The sequence below is a fragment of the Salmo salar genome, chromosome ssa10 (assembly GCF_905237065.1).
Source record: "Salmo salar chromosome ssa10, Ssal_v3.1, whole genome shotgun sequence".
Taxonomy (NCBI): domain Eukaryota; kingdom Metazoa; phylum Chordata; class Actinopteri; order Salmoniformes; family Salmonidae; genus Salmo; species Salmo salar.
The window spans coordinates 108896005-108922806 of record NC_059451.1 but is presented as its reverse complement, the minus strand read 5'-3'; the positions used below and the strand labels follow the sequence as shown (position 1 = coordinate 108922806).

Sequence of the window (26802 nt, the reverse complement as noted above, 5' to 3'; positions counted from 1 at the left end):
ATCCGTTTGACCTAATTTCTACCAGCATGTTAAATGTGCAATCAGAGGGAAAAAAAATCTAGACCACCTTTACTCCACACACAGAGACGTGAACAAAGCTCTCCCTCGCCCTCCATTTGGCAAATCAGACCACAATTCTATCCTCCTGATTCCTGCATACAAGCAAAACCTGAGGCAGAAAGCACCAGTAACTTGTTCAATAAAGAAGTGGTCAGATGACGTATATGCTAAGCTACAGGACTGTTTTGCTAACGCAGACTGGAATATGTTCCGAGATTCTTCCGATGCCATTGAAGAGTACACCACATCAGTCAATGGCTTCATCAATAAGTGCATCAATAACGTCGTCCCCACAGTGACTGTATGTACATACCCCAACCAGAAACCCTGGATTACAGCCAACATCCGCACTGAGCTGAAGGGTAGAGCTGCTTCTTTCAAGGAGCGGGACTCTAACCCGGAAGCTTATAAGAAATCCCACTATGTCCTCCGACGAACCATCAAATAGGCAAATGTCAATACAACACTAAGATTGAATCATACTACACCGGCTTCGACGCTTGTCGGATGTGGCAGGGCTTGCAAACTATTACAGACTACAAAGGCAAGCACACCCGCGAGCTGCCCAGGGACATGAGACTACCAGACAAGCTAAATGACTTCTATGCTCATTTTGAGGCAAGCAACACTGAAGCATGCATGAGAGCATCAGACTGTATGATCATGCTCTCCGTAGCAGATGTGAGTAAGACCTTTAAACAGGTCAACATTCACAAGGCCGCAGGGGCAGACGGATTACCTGGACATGTTCTCCGAGCATGTGCTGACCAACTGGTAAGTGTCTTCACTGACATTTTCAACCTGTCCCTGACTGAGTCAGTAATACCAACATGTTTCAGTGTGGATGACGGATCACCAGCTCAAGCTGAACCTCGGCAAGACGGAGCTGCTCTTCCTCCCGGGGAAGGACTGCCCGTTCCATGATCTCGCCATCACGGTTGACAACTCCCTTGTGTCCTCCTCCCAGAGTGCTAAGAACCTTGGCGTGATCCTGGACAACACCCTGTCGTTCTCCACTAACATTAAGGCGGTGACCCGATCCTGTAGGTTCATGCTCTACAACATTCTCAGAGTACGACCCTGCCTCACACAGGAAGCGGCGCAGGTCCTAATCCAGGCACTTGTCATCTCCCGTCTGGATTACTGCAACTCGCTGTTGGCTGGGCTCCCTGCCTGTGCCATTAAACCCCTACAACTCATCCAGAACGCCGCAGCCCGTCTGGTGTTCAACCTTCCCAAGTTCTCTCACGTCACCCCGCTCCTCCGCTCTCTCCACTGGCTTCCAGTTGAAGCTCGCATTCGCTACAAGACCATGGTGATTGCCTACGGAGCTGTGAAGGGAACGGCACCTCCATACCTTCAGGCTCTGATCAGGCCCTACACCCAAACAAGGGCACTGCGTTCATCCACCTCTGGCCTGCTGGCCCCCCTACCTCTGAGGAAGCACAGTTCCCGCTCAGCCCAGTCAAAACTGTTCGCTGCTCTGGCACCCCAATGGTGGAACAAGCTCTCTCACGACGCCAGGACAGCGGAGTCAATCACCACCTTCCGGAGACACCTGAAACCCCACCTCTTTAAGGATTACCTAGGATAGGATAAAGTAATCCTTCTAACCCCCCCCCTTAAAAGATTTAGATGCACTATTGTAAAGTGGTTGTTCCACTGGATATCATAAGGTGAATGCACCAATTTGTAAGTCGCTCTGGATAAGAGCGTCTGCTAAATGACTTAAATGTAATGTAAAATGTAATGTTTCAAGCAGACCATCATAGTCCCTGTGCCAAAGAACACTAAGGTAACTTGCCTAAATGACTATTGACCCGTAGCACTCACGTCTGTAGCTATGAAGTGCTTTGAAAGTATGTTCATGGCTCACATCAACACCATTATCACACTGCCCTTTCCCACCTGGACAAAAGGAACACCTATGTGAGAATGCTATTTATTGACTACAGCTCAGCGTTCAACACCATAGTGCCCTCAAAGCTCATCACTATGCTAAGGACCCTGGGACTAAACATCTCCCTCTGCAACTGTATCTTGGACTTCCTGACGGGGCACCCCCAGGTGGTAAGGGTAGGTATGGGTCCTCAGATCCTCAAAAAGTTATACAGCCACACCCTCAAGAGCATCCTGACTGGCTGCATCACTGCCTGGTATGGCAGCTGCTCGGCCTCCGACCGCAAGGCACTACAGAGGGTAGTGTGTACGGCCCAGCCCAGTGTACGGCCAAGCTTCCTGCCATCTAGGACCTCTATTCTAGCTGGTGTCAAAGGAAGGCCCTAAAAATGTTCAAAGACTCCAGCCACCCTAGTCATAGACTATTCTCTCTGCTACGACACGGCAAGCGGTACCAGAGCGCCAAGTCTAGGTCCAAAAGGCTTCTTAACAGCTTCTACCCCCAAGCCATAAGACTCCTGAACAGCTAATCAAATGGCTACCCAGACTATTTTTATTGTCCCCCCCACCCCTCTTTTACACTGCTGCTACTCTCTGTTTATTATCTATGCATAGTCACTTTAACTCTACCTACATGGACATATTATTTCAATTACCTCGACTAACCAGTGGCCCCGCACATTGACTGTGTACCAGTACCCCGTGTATATAGCCTTGCTACTGTTATTTGACTGCTGCTCTTTAATTATTTTTTATTTTTTATTTTTTACTTAACACTTATTTTTCTTAAAATTGTATTGCTGGTTAAGGGCTTGTAAGTAAGCATTTCACTGTATGAAATGCGCATGTGACAAATGCAATTTGATTTGATTTGATTACGCCCAAACCATATGGGATGGCGTATCGCTGCAGAATACTGTGGTATCCGTGCTGGTTAAGTGTGCCTTAATTTCTAAATAAATCACTGACAGTGTCACCAGCAAAGCACCTCCACACCATAACACCTCCTCCTCCATGCTTTACGGTGGGAAATACATATGCGAAGATCATCCGTTCATCCACACCGCATTTCACAAAGACACGGTGGTTAGAACCAAAAATCTCCAATTTGGACTCCAGACCAAAGGACACATTTCCACCGGTCTAATGTCCATTGCTCGTGTTTCTTGGCCCAAGCAAGTCTCTTCGTATTGTTGGTGTCCTTTAGTAGTGGTTTCCTTTCAGCAATTTGACCATGAAGGCCTGATTCACACAGTCTCCTCTGAACAGTTGATGTGGAGATGTGTCTGTTATTTGAACTCTGTGAAGCATTTATTTGGGCTGTAATTTCTGAGGTTAGTAACTCTAATGAACGTATCCTCTGCAGCAGAGGTAACTCTGGGTCTTCCATTTCTGTGACGGTCCTCATGAGAGCCGGTTTCATTATAGCGCTTGATGCGTGAATAATCTTTCAAAAGTCTTGAAATTTTCCGTATTGACTGACCTTCATGTCTTAAAGTAATGATGGACATTTATTTTTGCTTATTTGAGCTGTTCTTGCCATAATATGGACTTGGTCATTTACCAAATAGGGCTATCTTCTGTATACCACCCACCTTGTCACAACACAACTGATTGGCTCAAACACATTAAGAAGGAAAGAAATTCCACAAATGAACTTTTAAGAAGGCACACCTGTTAATTGAAATGCATTCCAGGTGACTACCTCATGACGCTAGTTGAGAGAATGCTAAGAGTGTGCAAAGCTGTCATCAAGGCAAACGGTGGCTATTTGAAGAATCTCAAATTTAAAGTATATTTTGATTTGTTTAACACTTTTTAAAATTACTACATGATTCCATATGTGTTATTTCATAGTTTTGCTGTCTTCACTATTATTCTACAATGTAGAAAATATTAAAAATAAAGAAAAACCCTTGAATGAGTAGATGGTCCCGTGTGGCTCAGTTGGTAGAGCATGGTGTTTGCAACGCCAGGGTTGTGGGTTCGATTCCCACGGGGGACCACTACGGGGGAAAAAAAATTATGAAATGTATGCGTTCACTACTGTAAGTCGCTCTGGATAAGAGCGTCTGCTAAATGACTAAAATGTAATGTTCTAAAACGTTTGACCTGTGGTGTATGTGCTGATAAAGTTTGCATAATACTTTTCCAAATTAAGTGAAAGGTTGTTGGAAATTTGAAGAAAAGGTTTACTATAAAAATTAAGCATGGTCAATGCACAATATCCTCCAGCAAATAATCCTTGTTGTTGGCTACTCTCCTGGAATGTGCCTGGCGCCCATTTCTAAACATAAAAATGTACAACCTCCAGGAGTCATACTGCTTTTATGTTTAGAAGACATTTTCTTTCTCTTCACACGTTACCATGAGACCCCCATTTGTGCCTTAGGCCTCAGAGAAACCCCCACAGATTTTCTAACTCTCCTCATTCTTATTTATTTAGGCCAGAGTCATGCTATTACCCAGGGAAGCAAACTAAGTTTGTTTGGAGAGACAAGATGAGCCCAGATTAGATAGGATCTAGTGTTTACAGAGATTTAAAGCATCACTTTGTTTCTGGGTTGCCATGGATAGAGAGACAAGCTGACTCAGTTAGATGCCTTCTCGTTAGGTCAGTGGCTGCAAGTACATTAAACACAGCAGGGCAAATACAAATTAGTGGTGGATGATCTACAGAGGCCGACTCCTTAGAGAAGAGCTATTACATCACAGCAGGATATGACATGGTGAGGGGAAGTAGTCAACAGGTCAGGGGAAATATATGGAAACTTTTACCAAATTTCAGTGACGTCATGACAGTGGCTTCAGCTTTAAGTCTGTTCTTGCTGTGTTGATTCTGATGTATGGAAAGACAATTTGCACCACTCATTTTCTCACATTTAAGAAGCAGAACTCAACTTCACACCTTTTAAAAGGCAAAACATCTGGCCTGGCTTCTTTACAGCGTCGTAATGTTAGTTCTTCACTCATTTTACGGCAGCTGCTCTTAAGAGTGTCTTTTCGATCCAAGTGATAGACATGTCTCCTGTGTAAAAGCTTTTCTCACTAACCCAGCCTGCGCCAAAAGCTTTCAGGGATTGGAACAGGAGTGTTTTCCATTACTTCCTCTGGGATCTCAGCCCCTGTATACTGTATGTAAAGAGCACCGTTCATCACTGGCGTTTTTGTTTGGGCCAGAGATTGCCCGCGACAGTATTTAGTAGCATCCTTGAGCTATCTCTCCAGGCTGAAGCTCGCTGCAGCATTACAGACTAAAGGAAATGCCCAGGAAGCCTTGGACCTTTACTATAAATACTGTCAAGCCAAGAATGACCAAGTGATGTATGAAGAAGAAACATGGCAGTGGCTGTTACAAATAGCTTGTTAAATAAGACTAATGAACTATAGAAATGAATTATAGTTCATTGAGTTTTTAAAATGTAAAGCCAATCTGTTAATGCAGTACATATTAATATAGACAGTATAAATCCATATATTGATACTCTGAGGAAGAATAGCATACTCTTAGAAAAAACGGTTCCAAAAGGGTTCTTTGGCTGTCCCGACAGGTAACCTTATTGGTTCCAGGGCGAACCCTTTTAGGTTCTACGTAGAACCCTCTGTGGAAAGGGTCCTACATGGAACCCAAAAGGGTTCTACCTGGAACCAAAAGGGTTCTACCTGGAACCAAAAAGGGTCCTTCAAAGGGTTCTCCTATAGGCACAGCCGAATAACAATTTTAGGTTCTAGACAGAAACAAAAGGTGCTAAGAGTGCAGATAATTTCACTGTTTGAAAAATATATCCCATAATAAGATTTGATATCAGAGATTTATATGGGTTTCTGTAGTAATAGAATTGTTTGATTGGTAGGAGGCTCAAGGCAAATGTTAGTGCTCTTGAGTCCAGAGATTTCCATTGAGATGGGAAGAAACCTGTTACTTTTAAATCATATGTTGATGTGACATTTGCATCGTGTCAGAAAGTTACATCCGCCCCGAGTCTCTTGCCAAACTATCATCTATTTCATGTCTTGATTTTCCAAGGGGGCTTCAAACTTCTACTCAGCCCAAAATATATACTGTCCATCTGTGTCTCCTTGAAAATACACATTTACTTTAGCAGGCGCTGCAAAGCATCTGTGTTTGCTGTGTCACCAGGGAGAGAATGACTATGAAAACAGAAGTATTCAGCTGCTCCTCCAGACCCAGACCCTGCCTCCCTAGGCAGCCCCAGAGGAGCTCTGAGGAGAGCTGGGCCACTGAGCCAAGCCAAGCCAAGCCAGGAGCCACAATTAAAACAAACGCTCCACTTTCCCAGCTCCTCTCCTCCTGACGGCTCTGCTGCTTGGCTGCAGTTCAACCTCGATCTGACAGCCACTTAGATTCCGTTTTGGGAGGAAACTACAGTGCTGGCCTCCCAGGGGGGGATAGTGGGTTTACAAGACAATGGTCCCTCCCTCCCTCCATCCCTCCCTCCCTCCCACAGGGTGATAAAATAGATATGCGCTGGGTGTACTGTAAGAAATGCACAGTTTCCGAAGTAACTAAACTCCAAGTTCAGCCTCCTTTCAATTGGTTGTTTTCCTGTGCACTGTCAGTTGTTTGCAGCTGTCTGTGACTGACAGGATATCAATGGTGAAGAGGCAAAAAAAAGACATTATTTCAGTATGAGTATAATGAGGCCTAAGAAATAGTATGGAGGAACCGTGGTTGAGCAGGGAGCATATGAGTCAGAGAGAGAAAGTAGAGAGAAAAAGAGAGAAAGCTAGAGACGGAGGCAAGTTACAGTGAGGAAAGACATGGCTCACCAGGGTGCCTTAGACAATCATCAGCATCAATGAACAGTCTTTTATTTTTCTAAAAGACCTCTCTAGAAAATTCTTCCTCTTACTTTCTGTCATGTGTGAAGCATCTGGCTGTTAGGTCAGTGTTATGGTGGAGTCAGAGCAGCTGGCGAACATTCAAGGGGGTCAGAGGTCATCTCTGTGTGAGGCTGCTGCTCGTCATGCCAGGTTTTCATTCCTCTCTCACAGCCATGACATAGAGGGGGACTGGGCTGGACACGCCATGGACTCACAACACTGTTATTACACTGTCTCATTGCACAACTTGGAGTATTATTTTACTACTGTCCCACTTTATTGAGCCAAGGATAGGTGAAGGAACGTTATGCACTGTACAGTCAACTTTCAATCAACCTGTCACATTTGTAAAGAGATGAGGTGAAACAGAACTACAATGTCATATTTTTAACTTAAGACATCTGTGAGTTTCTATCCGTTTTGAGAGGATTACGTTCACATAAACTAGACAGAACTGTCTGTTATACTACGTGTAATGCCAGTGTTGGCATCTGAAAAGGATTCCATTTGAAAACATTCAGCCACATGTGACGTTAAAATACACTATTGATCCTGGTATTGGGGAGTGTGTCGCTACAAAATACATATTCCAGCCTGTCTCAGACACTAAACCATCGGTTTATTACAGGAGCCCTGAATTATAGCACCAATTAAATGCAACCAAACATGCATAGCAGAACATCTTGATCAACAATGAAAATGAATCATAAGTGTCAGGCCAGAGTTGTGATAATTAAAAGTTGAAACTTTTTTGGCAAGCACCACGGTTGAAAGTTAGTAATTTCTCAAAATGATTTTTTAACTATAAAAATAACAAAAAGTTAATTGACTCAATTACTTTCTTGCGGCTATAACGTTTTTGTTTTACAAAAAAACGGAATTGTTTTTGCCAAAAAGTGAGGTTGGTGAGAAATTGTGTAGTTGTGACTGACTGGTTTCCTGTGTTTTCTAGATCATAGATGAGGAAGATACCCAGTTCATGACCAACTGTCCCTCGGCTGTAACAGAGAGCACCCCCCGCAGGAGGACCCGGATACAAGTGTTCTGGACAGCACCCCCTTCTGGCAGCGGCTGTGTCATCCTCAAGTGGGTACTTTTAATACTGCTACTACACTACTGCTACTACTACCACTACTATAGCTACGGAAATATGTTTTGGGTTGGGGGGGGGGTGCTGAGGAGTATTTTTGTCCACACATACAGGAGTAATAAAGCCCTAGTTCATACAGAAGTAATAAAGCCCTAGTTCATACAGGAGTAATAAAGCCCTAGTTGTCATAATTGTTGAAGCCGTGTTGAATGGACCAAACTGCAGGCGGAATGTGGATACTCATCTTTTAATATAAAGAATAATAAATTAAAGCAAAGTATACACAGGAAAACAATAAACACGAAGCTCACGACAGGCTAACAGGCTTACTACAAACAAAAAGACTAGCAATGTTAGCACAACCACCCACAAACCCAAGTGACAAACATACTCCTAAAGATATGACTCCCAATCAGGAACAACGATCACCAGCTGTCCCTGATCGGGAGCCACACAGACCCACATAGAAATACAACACCCAGAACACACATACACAGACATACTCTGCCACGTCCTGACCAAAACTACACAACAACACCCTCTGCTGGTCAGGACGTGACAAGGAGTAATAAAGCCCTAGTTCATACAGGAATAATAAAGCCCTAGTTCATACAGGAGTAATAAAGCCCTAGTTCATACAGGAGTAATAAAGCCCTAGTTCATACAGGAGTAATAAAGCCTTAGTTCATACAGGAGTAATAAAGCCCTAGTTCATACAGGAGTAATAAAGCCCTAGTTCATACAGGAGTAATAAAGCCCTAGTTCATACAGGCGTAATAAAGCCCTAGTTCATACAGGAGTAATAAAGCCCTAGTTCATACAGGAGTAATAAAGCCCTAGTTCATACAGGAATAATAAAGCCCTAGTTCATACAGGAGAAATAAAGCCCTAGTTCATACAGGAGTAATAAAGCCCTAGTTCATACAGGAGTAATAAAGCCCTAGTTCATACAGGAGTAATATAATTTTGTGATTTTTATTTTTTATTTTTTATGTCTATATCAAAGGATGCTGCACTGTCATAACCACTGTTACTGTAACTGTTAATGCTAACAATGATTTGTTTCGGAATACCATTTCTCATTATTGATACAGGTGCGGTTAAATATATTAGCACCCTTGCACTATTCACTATTTCTTCTAAAATAAGCTGAAATTGAAAAAACATTTGGTGTTCACATGTGGTAATTTTGTTTGATTCACAAACGCACAGGACCAAGAAGAAAAAACTATCAAAACTGAAATTGAGATTTTTCACTTCAAAGTAAAGAAAAATTTCCTGGTTTATTCAACATTCAAATCTATTTGGTTGTTAGGCAAGCTATGTGGCTATTCTAGGCACCATGTCTTTGCAGTTGACTACCTATGGGTTGCCAGAGAGCAGGGTCATGCTGATTAGTGGTCTGAAGAAGCAGGTGTGACTACAGACCATAGCGCTATAATGTCCCAGATCAACGCCCCTCCCTCCGTGGTTATAATACTGAGTTTAGTCTTACGTAATAACATTGTTCAGTAAGTAGATTGGGAGGAAGGTTTTCATGATGATAAGCTTGGTGTAAAAGTTTTGGAGAATTTATAACCTTTTATGTAAAGTCTCACGACACAAAAAAGTGGCAGGATTGTAAATAACATCGTGTTTCTTACTCCTGGCCTGAAGCACTGATAGTCACCGATCAAGTTGAGTAGTCTTGCTATGTTAGAGCGACGTGTGGGTTAAACTCGTCCCAAGGCAAATCCTATTTGAATTTGATTGCTGCCCAAAGAAGTGAGCCCTGATATGCCTCTGTAATTCCTTGACAGTCATGAAGCGTGAGCCAAGTTAATTCCAAAAGCTGCTCTTTGACAGGAATTGTAGCACTTCCAGAAGTGTTGGAATGAAACAAAATTGACAAACATTAACAAACACAGGTAGACACAAACAATTGTTCGTTGTTGTGACAAAATACATGTACAATATGTGGTCGACACACATTACATACTGTGAATGTGTGTCAGTGCGCATACACGCCTGTACAAAGTTGCATGATTAGCATAAACGGAGAATAGGCAGCCTGGCCCTAATAATTCTCAAAATGGGTTGAAATTGGGTGTTAAATAACTATTACAATGGCATATTGCTTGGTCACCTGAAAGTCATTTCTTATGTTATGAAATGTGAAATTGAGGTGAGATCGAATTTGGCCATGAATATTGAACAATTAAAGGTAGACTCAGCGAAATGACGTTGCCACGAGCAGCACCTTAGATATTGAGATGAGTGAGATGCAGTGAGATGAGTGAGATGACTTCGCTCTCACACAGTCACACACAGTATCGACGCATGTGTATGGGTTAGCTTCACTCTGTTACAACTTGGTAGCCAGGGCACCAAAACAGCGGAGAAGTTTAGCCTTGCACTTTAATGCTCTTAGTTGTTGTGGAAATTGAACCACTATACTGTTTACTTTCTACATCTACTTCATTAAGTTCTGCTATATACAGTGTCTTCGGAAAGTTTTCAGACCCTTTGACTTTTTCCACATTTTGTTAGGTTACAGGCTTATTCTAATATTTATAAAAATAGTTTTTTTCCCTCATAAATCTACACAAAATACCCCATAATGACAAAGCAAAAACATATTTTTTGGAATTTTTGCTAATTTATTAAGAATAAAAAACTGAAATATAACATTTACATAAGTATTCAGACACTTTACTTAGTACTTTGTTGAAGCACCTTTGGCAGTGATTACAGCCTCGAGTCTTCTTGGGTATGACCCTACAAGCTTGGCACATCTGTATTTGGGGAGTTTCACCCATTCTTCTCTGCAGATTCTCTCAAACTCTGTCAGGTTGGATGGGGAGCGTTGCTGTACAGCTATTTTCAGGTCTCTCCAGAGATGTTTGGGTTAAAGTCCGGGCTCTGGCTGGGCCACTCAAAGACATTCAGAGACTTGTCCCAAAGCAACTCCTGCGTTTCTTGGCTGTGTGATTAGGGTCATTGTCCTTTTGGAAGGTGAACCTTCACCCCAGTCTGAGGTCCTGAGCCCTCTGGAGCAGGTTTTCATCAAGGATCTCTCTGTACTTTGCTCCGTTCCTCTTTCCCTCGATCCTGACTAGTCTCCCAGTCCCTGCCTCTGAAAAATATTCCTACAGCATGATGCTGCCACCACCGTGCTTCACCGTAGGGATGGTGCCAGGTTTCCTCCAGACGTGATGCTTGTCATTCAGGCCAAAGTGTTCAGCCTTGGTTTCATCAGACCAGAGAATCTTGTTTCTCATGGTCAGAGAGTCTTTAGGTGCCTTTTCACAAACTCCAAGCGGGCTGTCATGTGCCTTTTACTGAGGAGTGGCTTCCGTCTGGCCACTCTACCAGAAAGGCCTGATTGGTGTAGTGCTGCAGAGATGGTTGTCCTTCTGGAAGCTTCTCTCATCTCCACAGAGGAACTCTAGACGTCTGTCAGAGTGACCATCAGGCCCTTCTCCCCCGATTGCTCAGTTTGGCCGGGCGGACAGCTCTAGGAAGAGTCTTGGTGGTTCGAAACTTCTTCTGTGATCTTGGGGACCTTCAATGGTGCAGAAATGTTTTGGTACCCTTCCCAATAGAAAGAATCCTGTCTCGGAGCTCTACAGGCTCTAATTCCTTCGACCTAATGGAATGGTTTTTGTTCGGACATGCACTGTCAGCTGTGGGACCTTATATAGACAGGTGTGTGCCTTTCCAAATCATGTCCAATCAATTGAATTGACCACAGGTGACTCCAATCAAGTTGTAGAAACATCTCAAGGATGATCAATGGAAACAGGATGCACCTGAGCTCAATTTTGAGTCTCATATCAAAGGGTCTGAATACTTATGGAAATAAGGTATTTATGTTTTTTATTTGTAATACGTTTGCAAAAATGTAAAAAAAACTGTTTTCACTTTGTCATTATGGGGTATTGTGTGTAGATTTCTGAGGATTTTTTAAAATGTAATACATTTTTGAATAAAGCTGTAACGTAACAACATGTGGAAAAAGTCAAGGGGTCTGAATACTTTCTGAAGGAGCCGTAGATATTTAAGAGATCCTTTTCCCTAACGCATCCTGTCTCTCCTTCCTCTAGCCTGGATTTAAACAGAAAATAGTGCTGCTGTTCACAGATTTAGTGCTGGATGTAACTCACTCCTTCACAGAAAATAGTGCTGCCGTTCACAGACTTAGTGCTGAATGTAACTCACTCCTTCACAGAAAATAGTGCTGCCGTTCACAGACTTAGTGCTGGATGTAACTCACTCCTACACAGAAAATAGTGCTGCCGTTCACTGACTTAGTGTTGGATGTAACTCACTCCTACACAGAAAATAGTGCTGCTGTTCACAGACTTAGTGCTGGATGTAACTCACTCCTTCACAGAAAATAGTGCTGCTGTTCACAGACTTAGTGCTGGATGTAACTCACTCCTACACAGAAAATAGTGCTGCTGTTCACAGACTTAGTGCTGGATGTAACTCACTCCTACACAGAAAATAGTGCTGCCGTTCACTGACTTAGTGCTGGATGTAACTCACTCCTACACAGAAAATAGTGCTGCTGTTCACAGACTTAGTGCTGGATGTAACTCACTCCTACACAGAAAATAGTGCTGCTGTTCACAGACTTAGTGCTGGATGTAACTCACTCCTACACAGAAAATAGTGCTGCCGTTCACTGACTTAGTGCTGGATGTAACTCAGTCCTCTTTGCCTAAGTCTTTGAAGAAATATCCACAATAGTTACTTTTAATTTATCTTCCTGTCCCATACGACAGATAGCTTATTGCGGTCCAAGTATTATTCTAATAAATGTTGCGCTGAGAAACATCTGCTATGCAAATCTTACCGTATTGCTTTCACTTTGTCTTTGCCTATCAAAGTAAAGATACAGCTCTCTACCTCGTACTGGAGCGCTGGGCTGCCTGCCAGACAAAGGCCAAAAAAAACGGCTGCCAACTCTGTCTACCGAACATCAAATAAAACTCCAATTACTGCTAGGAGAGGTCCACTCATTCTCCCACTGAATCTCATAAAGAATATCACAGCAGAGATCCCAGAATGATGCGCCTCCTCCTACACTACAGAGTCTTGTCATTAGTGATACTTTATCTTGTATACTAAAGTGTCAAAGGCTGTTATGTCACAGGGCACTGCACATAGAGCTCTTGGAGGTTTGACCAGAATAGCAGAACTGGAGAGAGCAGAGTACGCAAACAAAAAAGACGCAGTGACTCCTTGAGATGAAGAAGGTCTAAATGGAGCTCCAGCTCTCTATAGCCACCCTCTCCTGCTCTCTATAGCCACCCTCTCCTGCTCTCTATAGCCACCCTCTCCTGCTCTCTATAGCCACCCTCTCCTGCTCTCTATAGCCACCCTCTCCTGCTCTCTATAGCCACCCTCTCCTGCTCTCTATAGCCACCCTCTCCTGCTCTCTATAGCCACCCTCTCCTGCTCTCTATAGCCACCCTCTCCTGCTCTCTATAGCCACCCTCTCCTGCTCTCTACAGCCATCCTCTCCTGCTCTCTATAAACATCCTCTCCTGCTCTCTACAGCCATCCTCTCCTGCTCTCTATAAGCATCCTCTCCTGCTCTCTACAGCCACCCTCTCCTGCTCTCTATAGCCACCCTCTCCTGCTCTCTACAGCCATCCTCTCCTGCTCTCTATAAACATCCTCTCCTGCTCTCTACAGCCATCCTCTCCTGCTCTCTATAAGCATCCTCTCCTGCTCTCTATAAGCATCCTCTCTTGCTCTCTATAGCCACCCTCTCCTGCTCTCTATAGCCACCCTCTCCTGCTCTCTATAGCCACCCTCTCCTGCTCTCTATAACCACCCTCTCCTGCTCTCTACAGCCATCCTCTCCTGCTCTCTATAAACATCCTCTCCTGCGCTCTACAGCCATCCTCTCCTGCTCTCTATAAACATCCTCTCCAGCTCTCTACAGCCATCCTCTCCTGCTCTCTACAGCCATCCTCTCCTGCTCTCTATAAAAATCCTCTCCTGCTCTCTACAGCCATCCTCTCCTGCTCTCTATAAGCATCCTCTCCTGCTCTCTACAGCCATCCTCTCCTGCTCTCTATAAGCATCCTCTCCTGCTTTCTACAGCCATCCTCTCCTGCGCTCTATTAGCATCCTCTCCTGCTCTCTACAGCCATCCTCTCCTGCTCTCTATAAATATCCTCTCCTGCTCTCTACAGCCATCCTCTCCTGCTCTCTATAAACATCCTCTCCTGCTCTCTACAGCCATCCTCTCTCCCCAGTGACACAGAGATTGCAGGCGGGCAGCAGCACTGGATACATGCAGCCCCAGCTCAAAGCCAGGGCCCATGGGCCTGTGTGTGGGATCACAACTAAAGGATCCTAAACACTCCCACTGGAACTAATGGTCTGGACAGAAGCCTGGCCCAAACCATTGGAGTGAAGAACATAACCATGGAGAGAGCCATGGAAGTCATGGGTTAGTCAGGGATATATTACCCAACTGTGACTGGATCCCATTGCTGCAACCAAATGTTAAGATATTGACATTGGGCTAAAGTGATCTTTTTACAGAGTTTGTCCTCATCTGAACCTTGATTACTTGATGTGTCTAATATTAATCAATTACTGTATCATATTTTAAAGTGAAATGATTAATGAAATGTATTATCAAGTTGCTTTATAACAAAGTCCCTGTTGAGCTCCGTACAATGTAACTGTGGGCCTCAGAACAGCTGTATGGCTGAGGATATATCCACAGCTGCAGTTGGGATGCCATCTACTGTGGAAAACAGTTTGGGCTGGAGCTTGTCTGTTTGGCTCCCGGTCACTTAGATCCGGCTGTTTGATGAGTCCAGCACCATTTGATATTTTATCTTCAACCCCCAGATACGTTACCAATGTTCTTCCCTGGGAGATGAGCTTTAGAGAGTGTGAGAGAGAGTGCAGTCATAATGGTCACAGTGTTGATGGGCTGTCCTGTGGATCAGTCTCAATCTGGACTCCTGGCTCTCTGTACGTTGGTATTCTGCAGAGCTTGATGGGGAGCAGGGTTGGCAGTGCCTCTGGCGTGCTCTCTGACGGGGTGGTTTTACCACCTCTCCTCAGAGGAAACAGACACTCCTCACGCACTACAAGAGAGAAAGAGAGGAGCATTCTAATGGCCGGGTGTTGCTATTGGCACACAGTTTCTGTTGCGTGTACAAGTTTATGGCTCTCGGCAGTGTGTGTGTGTGTGTGTGTGTGTGTGTGTGTGTGTGTGTGTGTGTGTGTGCGTGTGTGTGTGTGTGTGTGTGTGTGTGTGTGTGTGTGTGTGTGTGTGTGTGTGTGTGTGTGTGTGTGTGTGTGTGTGTGTGTGTGTGTGTGTGTGTGTGTGTGTATGCCGCTAGAAGTTGTGTGCTAACACGAGTGCTGTATGTTTTTGTGCTGTCAGTGAATAAAAGGAATGGCGTTCTTCCTCCTCTGCAGGGCCAGCATTGTGCAGAAGAGGATCATTTACTTCCAGGATGAAGGCTCCCTCACCGTCAGACTGTGTGAGAAAGGTGCAGCATATCTGTCCTATACCAATGTTACTTCTCACAGAACAGCCCTTTTATATCATCTGTTACCGTAGATTATAATGGAGATTCTGGATGTAGTCATATTCTTCAACTATTCTGTTAGATCAAGCAACATCCCCATTCTTATCCATTCTTTGTGCGTGTGTGTGTGCATGTGTATGTGTGTGCCTTTCAGAGGCTGTGTTTGGGGAGACCACAGAAAAGCCCCCTCTGGAATGCTGTGCCTGTGGGACGGCCAAGTACAGAGTCACCTTCTTTGGGAACTGGTCGGAGAAGATTCACCCTAAAGACTACCCCAGTAAGTCCCTCACTGGGGTCATACAGTATATCTACACCCCCACATGATTGTACAACTTCCCACCTGTTGCTCCTCTGTCCGTTTTCTATGGAGTGTGAAAGGATCTGCATTATAGTAATGAAGCAAGACATTGTGGTTGGAGAAGAAACACAAGAAGGTGACATTTTACCCTGGACATATTTAGACTGTCTGTTAACTAGAGTAACATGCTTATATTTTAGCAAATGCTCTTATCCAGAGCGACTCACAGTAGTGAGTGCATACATTTTTTATACTGGTCCCCCGTGGTAAATGAAACCCACAACCCTGGTGTTGCATGCGACATGCTCTACCAACTGAGCCACACAGGACATACTGCATGGAAAAAGCAGCACACTGTGGTTTAGAGGATTCCTCTCAAATTCTTTGTGTGTTGTTGGGATTTAAACGAAGAATGTTCAGTCAACGTAGGTCAGTAAAACAGTATCATAGCTGTTATGACACGGTGACTTCTTTGGAGCTGATGATCCGAACCACAGACCCTACGTATTCCTTGCAGTCAGCGTTATGTAGTCACAGCTTACGAAAGGAATCTCCATAAATAATTTGAGACAGGAAGAGGCTGTTTTGGCAGGAAATAAGAAAACAAGTTTTGGTACATTATAGCACGTCACAGGGATTCGCTATGGGCCTGATGGGTTTAAACAGATTAACTGTATAGTTCGCCTTTCCCTCCAGCTGTATATAGAATCTTTCACAAAGAGTAACGTATCATGGAAAAACATAATTACATTCAAGGGTTTCTGAGGAGAGCGCTGAGGGACCATAGTTCCAAGCATCAATTGTTTTTTGATAGAGTTATATATACAGTACCGTACAGTCACGTCCAAAATTATTGGCACCCTTAATAAAGATGAGCAAAAAGACTGTATAAAATAATACAAATACTGAGCTATGCAAAAAAAAGTTCTACTAATACAATTGCTCAAAAAATAGTTTTTGTTTAACAACTATTTTTGTTCTTCTAAAAGATTGTGTCAAAATTATTGCCACCCCTGTTTTCAATACCTTTCAATATCTCACCTTGCGACGAGAAGGGCACTGAGCCTTTTTATTAAATGTTTTATGAGATTGAAGAACACATTGGGAGGGATCTTAGTCTTAGGGATCTTAATTATTTGTTTTTACTTGTTTTTACAAAATGTCTTTCTCTGAGCAATTGTATTAGTATAAAATAATACAATCATGTTTTTCAATGTGGAGCATACAATATAGCTCAGTATTATTTATTTTATTCAGTATTTTTTGCTGATCTTTATCAAGGGTGCTAATAATTTTGGACCTGACTGTATATATATATATATATATATATATATATACACAGTATTTATATATATGTACGGTATGTGTGTGGTGTGACAGGGTCTACTCTCTCAGTAATGATGAGGGCTCCAGCAATGGTAGTGCAGGCCTCACATTGTAACTAACTTCCAGCCACATGCAAAGTCAAAGGCAGGAGCGATCTGTCAGCTTCCACGCATGCACAGACGCACTGACACACACACACACACACACACACACACACACACACACACACACACACACACACACACACACACACACACACACACACACACACACACACACACACACACACACACACACACACACACTTTATTTCTTTGTCAAATTGTCTCTTTGTTTCCCCCCTATACAGGACGTGCCAATCATTGGTCAGCCCTCATCGGGGCATCCCACTCCAGGAGCTATGTCCTGTGGGAGTACAGGGGCTTCGCCAGTGAAGGGGTGAAACAGGTGGCAGAGCTGGGGTCTCCAGTTAAGATGGAGGAAGAGATTAGACAGAAGGTGAGCTTGGTTAGACTCCTCTTAGTGAGACTATGATAAAAGAGAGATGCAGACAGTACAGTCAGGAGGTAAAACCAAACATCATGGATTCAGGCTAGAGGAGGCCAGAGGGAGGAGCTATTGGAGAGCGGTCTCATTATAATGGCTGGAATGGAATAGATGGAACAGAGTCAAACCTGTGGTTTCCATGTTTGATGTGTTTGATACCATTCTATTTATTCCATTACAATGAGCCCATCCTTTAATAGCTCCTCCCACCAGCCTCCTCTGGTTCAGACCTGTTCATGTACGCTGATCAGCTTTATCTCCAATCTCTGATGTCTTGATATTTCTATTCTTTCAGCTCTGTCTTTTCTGTGCAGACTTTCATAGTCATATCTCCTACCTGTCTCCGCCTCTGAAACAGCATGTCAAAGGTTGATCAGTTAATGGAAGGCCCTCCTTGACATCTTAATGAAACACATTAGTCTGTATATTGGCTGATCTGCACCACTCTGCTGTTTAATGTTAATTTCCTGCTATTGGGTGACATGGCACCAATAGAGTGTTGAGCCCAGGGACAGATGAGATGCTGAGGGGCATTATGGGATGGCTGTGGAGGAGAGGGGGCATGGCTAATGGAGGGAGAAGTGAGAGAGGACGGCCACATCACAGATAATCTTAAAGAAGAACTGAACTCGAGAACAAACTCCTCTTATTGAAAACGGCATATGTGACATTGATATAAGTCTGAAGCATTTATTCCAGTGCCAAAATTGACAAAAAAGTGCAAGTAGGTTAATTTTGGTCGTAAAGTCAGTATCTTGCAAAACAGAGTTTCTTGAGATTTGAGTAAAAGAGTTCGTCATGACGTATTTGAGGGTTGGGTTTTGAATTCAACAATGCCCACTTGCCCACTAACACAGGATAAACAGCTGAGGTGATTGTGCTCTCCAGTCGTACAGCAGAACACACTGACAGTGAGACAGACCTGCCCAGCAGCACAACAGATTGGACTTGGTTTACATACCGTCAGACAACATGTGGCACATTTCTTTACTTGAGAAATACTAAAACCTCTTTGGCAAATACATCCAAATGTACTACAGATTCCTTGAGTCATCTTAGATTCTGAATATTTTGAAGAAGTGATGCTGGCTTTGTTCCTATGGTGTCTCATGGGGGACAAACATCAGTAACTGCTACATCGAACCACACCCCCTGAAACCTGAAAAAAAATCTTCTTATTGAGCAACAGAAAGAAAATATGCAGAATCGGTGCGTTCAGGAAAAATGGGTGTGATATCAAAGTATCATTCAAACCATAGGAATGAGCATAATACTTTGAAATCGAAACACTCTTGCAAAAGTTATATTACTGATTGAAATTGGTTATGAAACTAAATAGTGATAGAATTACATTGGACCCAGATTAGTAATGGTCCTTACTGTATAGGATGCAGATGCTTCCAGAATTCAAAGAGCAGTCTGGTGGTCGTGTTATGACTGTTTGTGGATGTGACAGTGACCAGTGTTCTCACAGCCTCCTGTCATCCATCCACTGTAGTGCACTGGCCTGTCAACACACAGTCTACACCATTCATCATACCTGTCATCTGTTTGCTTTGGAATGCCATCTCCTGTATTATAGACGGGTTGGTTGTTTAGCAACACAACCGACTCCTGCGCAACTGTGGGCCAAAACAGGCGGGGTTGGCTTAGATTGTTGACAACATGTAAACTATATTTAGTCTCCAATGTTTTTAAAAACATCAATACACATGTTGTCTCTCAAATACGTTGTTACAGTTGTTGGTTAGCTAGCTAGTGAATTTTAGCCGTGTTAGCATCGACATGAAATCAGTTAATAAAACACCTCAAAACAAGACATGGCATCAAGAACAAGAGGAAACTGTCTGGAGCGAGTCACTTCCGATTCCCCACATGGAAGTTTATTGTCATTGTTGGTAGCTATCTGGCCATCCAGAATCAACTCGTGCGCATCGTTTCCGTGACGTTGTCAGCTGACCAATCTATATCATACATCAATGTGGCCATCAGAGTTCTTGTTTTTTTTGTGTGATCTACGTAGGCCATTTATATAATTGCTTACATACTGCAAATATCTACCTATACATCCTTATCTATAGCACACCTGGCTTCACCTTGTGTTGAAGTGTCCATTTCTCTCTAAAGATGTGGACATAACAGGGAGATATTTAGAGTGAAATCATAGATATGGCAGCAGTATTTTGGCATCTGTGAGTGTCTCTCTGACAACATGACTGTTTTTGGGTTATCTGTCACTCCTGCTATCTGGGCTTTGGAGTAGCTTTTTCTTGTCAGAGAGATTGTCAGTCTTTTCCATCTGCAGATTTTTATTTTTGTAATCAGTATTTTGTATCCTGTGATATTGCTAACAGTCATTGCTAATAGAAAATAGAAAGGAAAGTGTCTGCACACACATGCTTCCTTTGTCAAAGCTCACACAATCAATGATCAACTTCCTGATGTTTGATAAAAAAATGACACTTTTAACCATGTTTTGAGACTATGAAGTGTTTGTCTACAATTACATTGTTTACAAACAATGGAGTAAAATATGCTTACAGTTAAAAAAAATTATAGTAGCAATAGAGGATTGCCCCTTTAAGAAGCCAGGAATGCTTAATGCTGTATAGGGGTAAATGCCACAACACTAAGCCATTCCTTCTATTCTGTTGAATTGAGACACTGGCTATTGGGTGTTGTCGTATGCGCTTTCATTCTCACACGATAAGGGTAGATTATAACATTCAGTGATCATCATTTGACAATGTCGCGGGAAGCAATATTGTCCAGTTTTGGGGTGATTACATTTTCTAATTCTGCTGCTGACCTTGGGAAATGCTACTGAAGGAGCTCAGAATCAATTTCTAGCCAGGGAAGGGAAATAGTTTCTGCTGAACACTGAAACACTGGTACATAACAGTAGACTCAAGATAAGGCAGGGGAAAACATGGATTCATCTGAATTAAGAGACACCATATGTCACGGGCTGGCTCAAAAAAGCAGGAGAGGTAGAGTCAGGCGCAGGAGACAGAGAATTCTTGACCACACTTCTTTATTCAAGAAAATGGATGTGGTCGGCAAAAATATAGGGACGCAGCCCTTAAATACTTCTGCGGTGGTGAACACAACGAAACCAACCACAGGCAGAGGAAAACCAGCACACGTTCCTCAAGCACATAAACCGGACAAGAAACACAATCACGCACAAACACAGACATCCTACGCTAAACTAAATAACCCCCCCCCCTACTAATGACTAACCCAAAACAGGTGCGTGCCTACCTAGACCTAACCAACAGAAAGTGAAACAAAAAGGGATCGATGGCAGCTAGTAGGCCGGCGACGACGACCGCCGAGCTCCGCCCGGCCGAGGAGGGGCGCCACCATCCGTCGGTGTCGTGACAGTACTCCCCCCCTGACGCGCGGCTCCCGCAGCGCGCCGACGCCGGCCTCGAGGACGCCCCGGGGGGCGGGCCGCAGGCGAACCGGATGGAGGCTGTGGAACTCCCCGGATGAGCGCTGGGTCCAATTTGTCCTCCACCGGTACCCAGCACCTCTCCTCCGGGCCGTACCCCTCCCAGTCCACAAGGTACTGCAGGCCCCTCGCCCGGCGTCTGGAGTCCAAGATGGACCGGACTGTGTACGCCGGGGGCCCCCCGATGTCCAGGGGGGGTGGAGGGACCTCCCGTACATCATTTTCCTGCAGCGGACCAGCTACCACTGGCCTGAGGAGAGACACATGAAACGAGGGGTTAATACGATAATAAGAAGGAAGTTGTAATCTGTAACACAACTCGTTTATTCTCCTCAGGACTTTAAATGGCCCCACAAACCGCGGACCCAGCTTCCGGCAGGGCAGGCGGAGGGGCAGGTTCCGGGTCGAGAGCCAGACTCTCTCCCCTGGGGTGAACACTGGGGCCTCGCTGCGGTGCCGGTCAGCGCTTGCCTTTTGTCGCTCCCTGGCTCGTTCCAGGGATTCCTGCACAGCGTCCCAGGTGTCCCTTGAGCGCTGAACCCATTCCTCCACCGCAGGGGCCTCCGTCTGGCTCTGATGCCATGGCCCCAGGACCGGCTGATAACCCAACACACATTGGAATGGTGACATGTTGGTGGAGGAGTGGCGCAAAGAGTTCTGAGCCGTTTCGGCCCATGGCACGAACCTTGCCCACTCCCCTGCCCACACCTCCTGGTTTACCCTTTCTACCTGCCCATTACTTTCGGGGTGAAACCCCGAGGTCAAACTGACCGAAACCCCCAGTCGCTCCATAAACGCCCGCCACACTCGGGACGTGAACTGGGGGCCTCGATCTGAGACGATATCCTCGGGCACCCCGTAGTGCCGGAAGACGTGGGTGAATAAGGCTTCCGCGGTCTGCAGGGCCGTAGGAAGACCGGGTAACGGAAGCAGACGGCAGGACTTAGAGAACCGGTCCACAACGACCAGGATCGTAGTGTTGCCCTGAGACGGCGGGAGATCGGTCAGGAAATCCACCGCCAGGTGGGACCATGGTCGTTGTGGAACCGGGAGGGGCTGTAATTTCCCTCTAGGCAGGTGCCTGGGAGCCTTACTCTGAGCGCACACCGAACAGGAGGAGACATAGTGCCTCACGTCCCTCACCAAGGTGGGCCACCAGTATCTCCCACTAAGACCACACACTGTCCGCTCAACCCCTGGGTGACCCGAGGAGGGAAGCGTGTGAGCCCACCGAATCAGACGATCGCGAACACCGAGCGGAACGTACTTACAACCCACTGGACACTGCGGAGGAGTAGGCTCCGTCCGTAACGCCCGCTCGATGTCCGCGTCCACCTCCCAGACCACCGGTGCCACCAGGCAGGAGGCTGGAAGTATGGGAGTGGGATCGGTGGACCGTTCCTCGGCGTCATGGAGACGAGACAGTGCGTCGGCCTTAGTGTTCCGGGAACCTGGGATATACGAGAAATCTAGTAAAGAACATCGCCCACCTGGCTTGACGCGGGTTCAGTCTCCTCGCCGCCCGGATGTACTCCAGATTGCGGTGGTCAGTCCAGATGAGAAAAGGGTGACGCGCCCCCTCAAGCCAATGTCTCCACACCTTCAGGGCTCTGACCACAGCCAACAACTCCCTGTCCCCCACATCATAGTTACGCTCCGCCGGACTCAACTTCCTAGAGAAGAAGGCGCAGGGGCGGAGCTTGGGGGGGGCGCCCGAGCGCTGGGACAGCACGGCTCCTACCCCAGCCTCAGACGCGTCCACCTCCACTATGAAGGGCAAAGAGGGGTCCGGGTGCGCCAGCACCGGAGCGTCGGTGAACAAAACCTTCAGACGACTAAAGGCACTGTCCGCCTCCGCGGACCACCGCAACCGCACCGGGCCCCCCTTCATCAGTGAGGTAATGGGAGCCGCCACCTGCCCAAAGCCCCGGATAAACCTCCGGTAGTAATTGGCAAATCCCAAAAACCGCTGCACCTCCTTCACCGTGGTGGGAGTCGGCCAATTACGCACGGCTGAGATGCGGTCACATTCCATCACTGCCCCTGATGTGGAAATGCGATACCCCAAGAAAGAGACGGCTGGTTTGGAAAACTCACATTTCTCAGCCTTGACGTATAGGTCATGCTCCACCAGTCGCCCAAGCACTTTACGCACCAGAGACACATGCTCGGCGCGTGTAGCGGAGTAGACCAGAATGTCATCGATGTACACCACTACACCCTGACCGAGCAGGTCCCGGAGAATCTCGTCCACAAAGGATTGGAAGACTGCGGGAGCATTCTTTAACCCATAAGGCATGACGAGGTACTCATAATGGCCAGATGTGGTACTAAATGCAGTTTTTCACTCGTCCCCTCCTCGGATACGCACCAGATTATATGCACTCCTGAGATCCAATTTCGTGAAGAAGCGCGCCCCGTGAAATGACTCTATCGCCGAGGCGATGAGAGGTAGTGGGTAACTGAAACCCACTGTGATGGCATTTAGACCTCTATAGTCAATGCACGGGCGCAGACCTCCCTCCTTCTTCTTCACAAAAAAGAAGCTCGAGGAGACGGGTGAGTTAGATGGCCGAATGTATCCCTGCCTCAAAGACTCAGTGACGTATGTTTCCATAGCCGCTGTTTCCTCCTGAGACAGGGGATAAACGTGACTACGAGGAATTGCAGCGCCCACCTGGAGGTTTATCACACAGTCTCCTCGTCGATGAGGTGGTAATTGGGTCGCCTTTGTTTTACTGAAGGCGATAGCCAAATCGGCATACTCTGAGGGAATGTGCACGGTGGAGACTTGGTCTGGACTCTCCACCGTAGTCGCACCGATGGAAACTCCTATGCACCTGCCCGAGCACTCATTTGACCACTCCTTAAGAGCCCTCTGTCCCCACGAAATCTTAGGGTTGTGAGTGGCTAGCCAGGGAATCCCTAGAACCACTGGAAACGCTGGGGAATCAATGAGGAAAAGACTAATCCGCTCCTCATGACCCCCCCGCATTACCATGACCAGTGGCACAGTGACCTCCCTGACCAGCCCTGACCCTAGTGGTCGACTGTCTAGGGCGTGCACGGGGAAGGGTTGGTCCAACTGGACCAGGGGAATCCCTAACTTAGCCGCGACCCCACGGTCCATAAAACTCCCCGCCGCGCCTGAATCGACTAGCGCCTTAAACCGGGAGTGAGGGAAGAAACAAGGAAAAGACACTGACACATACATGTGACGGACAGGGGGCTCTGGGTGAGGCTGGTGCTGACTCACCTGAGGTGTCAAAGGAGCGCTCTGCCTGCCTTCTGGACTCCCAGGTGAGTCTCTCCAGCACCGGTCCACAGTGTGCCCTCTGCGACCGCATGAGGTGCAGGAGCGAACTCCCCCTCCAGTCTTCCTGGCTGCTGCCCCCCCTATCTCCATAGGCGTGGGAGCAGGAGGGCTGGAGGGTGGAATGAGCAGGGCCCGGGTCGGACGTCCGCGGGCGGCCAGCAGATTGTCCAGTCGGATGGACAGATCCACCAGTTGGTCCAGGGTGATGGTCGTGTCCCGACAGACTAATTCCCGGCGGACGTCCTCCCTCAAACTACAACGGTAGTGATCTATAAGGGCCCTCTCATTCCACCCTGCTCCCGCGGCCAGGGTCCGGAACTCGAGAGCAAAATCCTGCGCGCTCCTCGTCTCCTGCCTCAGGTGAAACAGCCGCTCACCCGCCGCTCTCCCCTCCGGGGATGATCGAATACTGCCCGAAAGCGGCGGGTGAACTCTGGGTAGTTGTCCCTGGCTGAGTCCGGACTGTCCCACACGGCGTTTGCCCATTCCAGGGCCTTACCCGTGAGACAGGAGACGAGGACGCTGACCCTCTCCTCCCCCGAGGGAGAGGGACGAACAGTCGCCAGGTATAACTCCAACTGGAGTAAGAAGCCCTTACACCCAGCGGCCGTCCCATCGTACTCCCTGGGGGGAGCGAGTTTCACCCCACTGGTACTGGGTGCTGTGGGTGCTGGTGGGGGCGCAGGCTGTTGACCTGCCGCGTTCAGGGGGCCGAGAGCGCTTCGGTCCCAGCTCTCCATGCGCGCCAACACCTGATCCATGGCGTTCCCCAGACGGTGGAGCAGGGTGGAGTGTTGGTCAACTCTTTCCTCCATGGACAGGGTTGGCGCTGAAGCTCCTGCTGACTCCATCAAGTTTGGTGCGTGATTTCTGTCACGGGCTGGCTCAAAAAAGCAGGAGAGGTAGAGTCAGGCGCAGGAGACAGAGAATTCTTGACCACACTTCTTTATTCAAGAAAATGGATGTGGTCGCCAAAAATATAGGGACGCAGCCCTTAAATACTTCTGCGGTGGTGAACACAACGAAACCAACCACAGGCAGAGGAAAACCAGCACACGTTCCTCAAGCACATAAACCGGACAAGAAACACAATCACGCACAAACACAGACATCCTACGCTAAACTAAATAACCCCCCCTACTAATGACTAACCCAAAACAGGTGCGTGCCTACCTAGACCTAACCAACAGAAAGTGAAACAAAAAAGGATCGATGGCAGCTAGTAGGCCGGCGACGACGACCGCCGAGCTCCGCCCGGCCGAGGAGTGGCGCCACCATCCGTCGGTGTCGTGACACCATAGGACAAGAGCTCGAGGTGAAGAAACTCTGAATGTTCATCTCCATGCTCTGGTATTTACATTAAGTAAAGACAGAATCAAAATAAATGGTTCTGAACACTTCAATGTTATGCTGTACATTTTTGTGTAAATAATAAATGAAGATTATTTCTCAACATAATATCATTCATTGTTTTTAGTAATGAACTGTATGAGCAAATTCTGATTTGTATCATTTGTATCGCCTTCTGTACACTTAGAAAAAAGAGTTCCAAAAGGGTTCTTCGGCTGTCCCCATAGGAGAACCCTTTTTGGTTCCTTCCAGGTAGAACCCTTTTTGGTTCCAGGTAGAACTCTTGTGGGTTCCATGTAGAATTCTCTTTGTAATGGGTTCTACATGGAACCCTAAAGGGTTCTACCTGGAACCAAAGGGTTTTCCCTGGAACAAAAAGGGTTCTTCAAAGGGTGGATGGCCGAATAACCCTTTTAGGTTCTAGATAGCACCTTTTTTCTAAGAGTGTACTGTTATTCTGGAAGTTATTTTCAATGTTTATTAATGGTCCCGTTCTGGCTCTGGTAGCCATGACTTATACAGGCATTTGTTGAAGTGCTGTGGACTGTGGAGATTGTTGACCTTGAACTCAACCAACTGTCATCTTGTGTAGAATGGGCTGTGGAACCGATGAGAGGACAATTGAAGAGAGTGTGGGTGTGAAACATGATGATTACATATTGATGAGGTTCAAGTGGGGGGGCCATACTCATAGCATAGGTAGAAAGCAATACACCATTTCAGTGAAGAAGTTATTGAAAAGATTGCCCCTTTAAGTAGTCTGTTCTTAAGAAAATGTACAGTAGGACCTTGGTACAGATGTATTCTCCTTGCCAAAGATTTGTATTCCAGATATCATTATTATTGGGTGTTTTATGATGATCCCCATCGTGATAATATGTGTATTGTGCTAGCTATTACCAATTCACAGTATGAAGTTAATGAGAACTCTGATGAAATGGCTTATGCTGTAATGTTGTCCACTAACCAAGGCGATGTAGTGAGTGCCTTCAGTGATCTCTGATGTAACAGTGCTGTGAACTTTCCATTTCCTCTAACAGTATGGTGCATTCCATTTGCATA

At 45.9% G+C, this 26802-nt stretch overlaps 1 protein-coding gene across 1 annotated transcript in view; it reads left to right on the top strand.

Annotated features, from left to right (window-relative positions):
- Positions 1–26802, top strand: part of LOC106561484 (spondin-1) — a 105363-nt gene that overhangs the window by 12472 nt on the left and 66089 nt on the right. Inside the window, exons 3-6 of the mRNA XM_014125483.2 lie at positions 7757–7890; positions 15335–15408; positions 15602–15724; positions 17421–17569. Of these exons, the coding sequence (XP_013980958.2) occupies positions 7757–7890; positions 15335–15408; positions 15602–15724; positions 17421–17569 (480 nt within the window). The remainder of the gene's footprint in view (positions 1–7756; positions 7891–15334; positions 15409–15601; positions 15725–17420; positions 17570–26802) is intronic.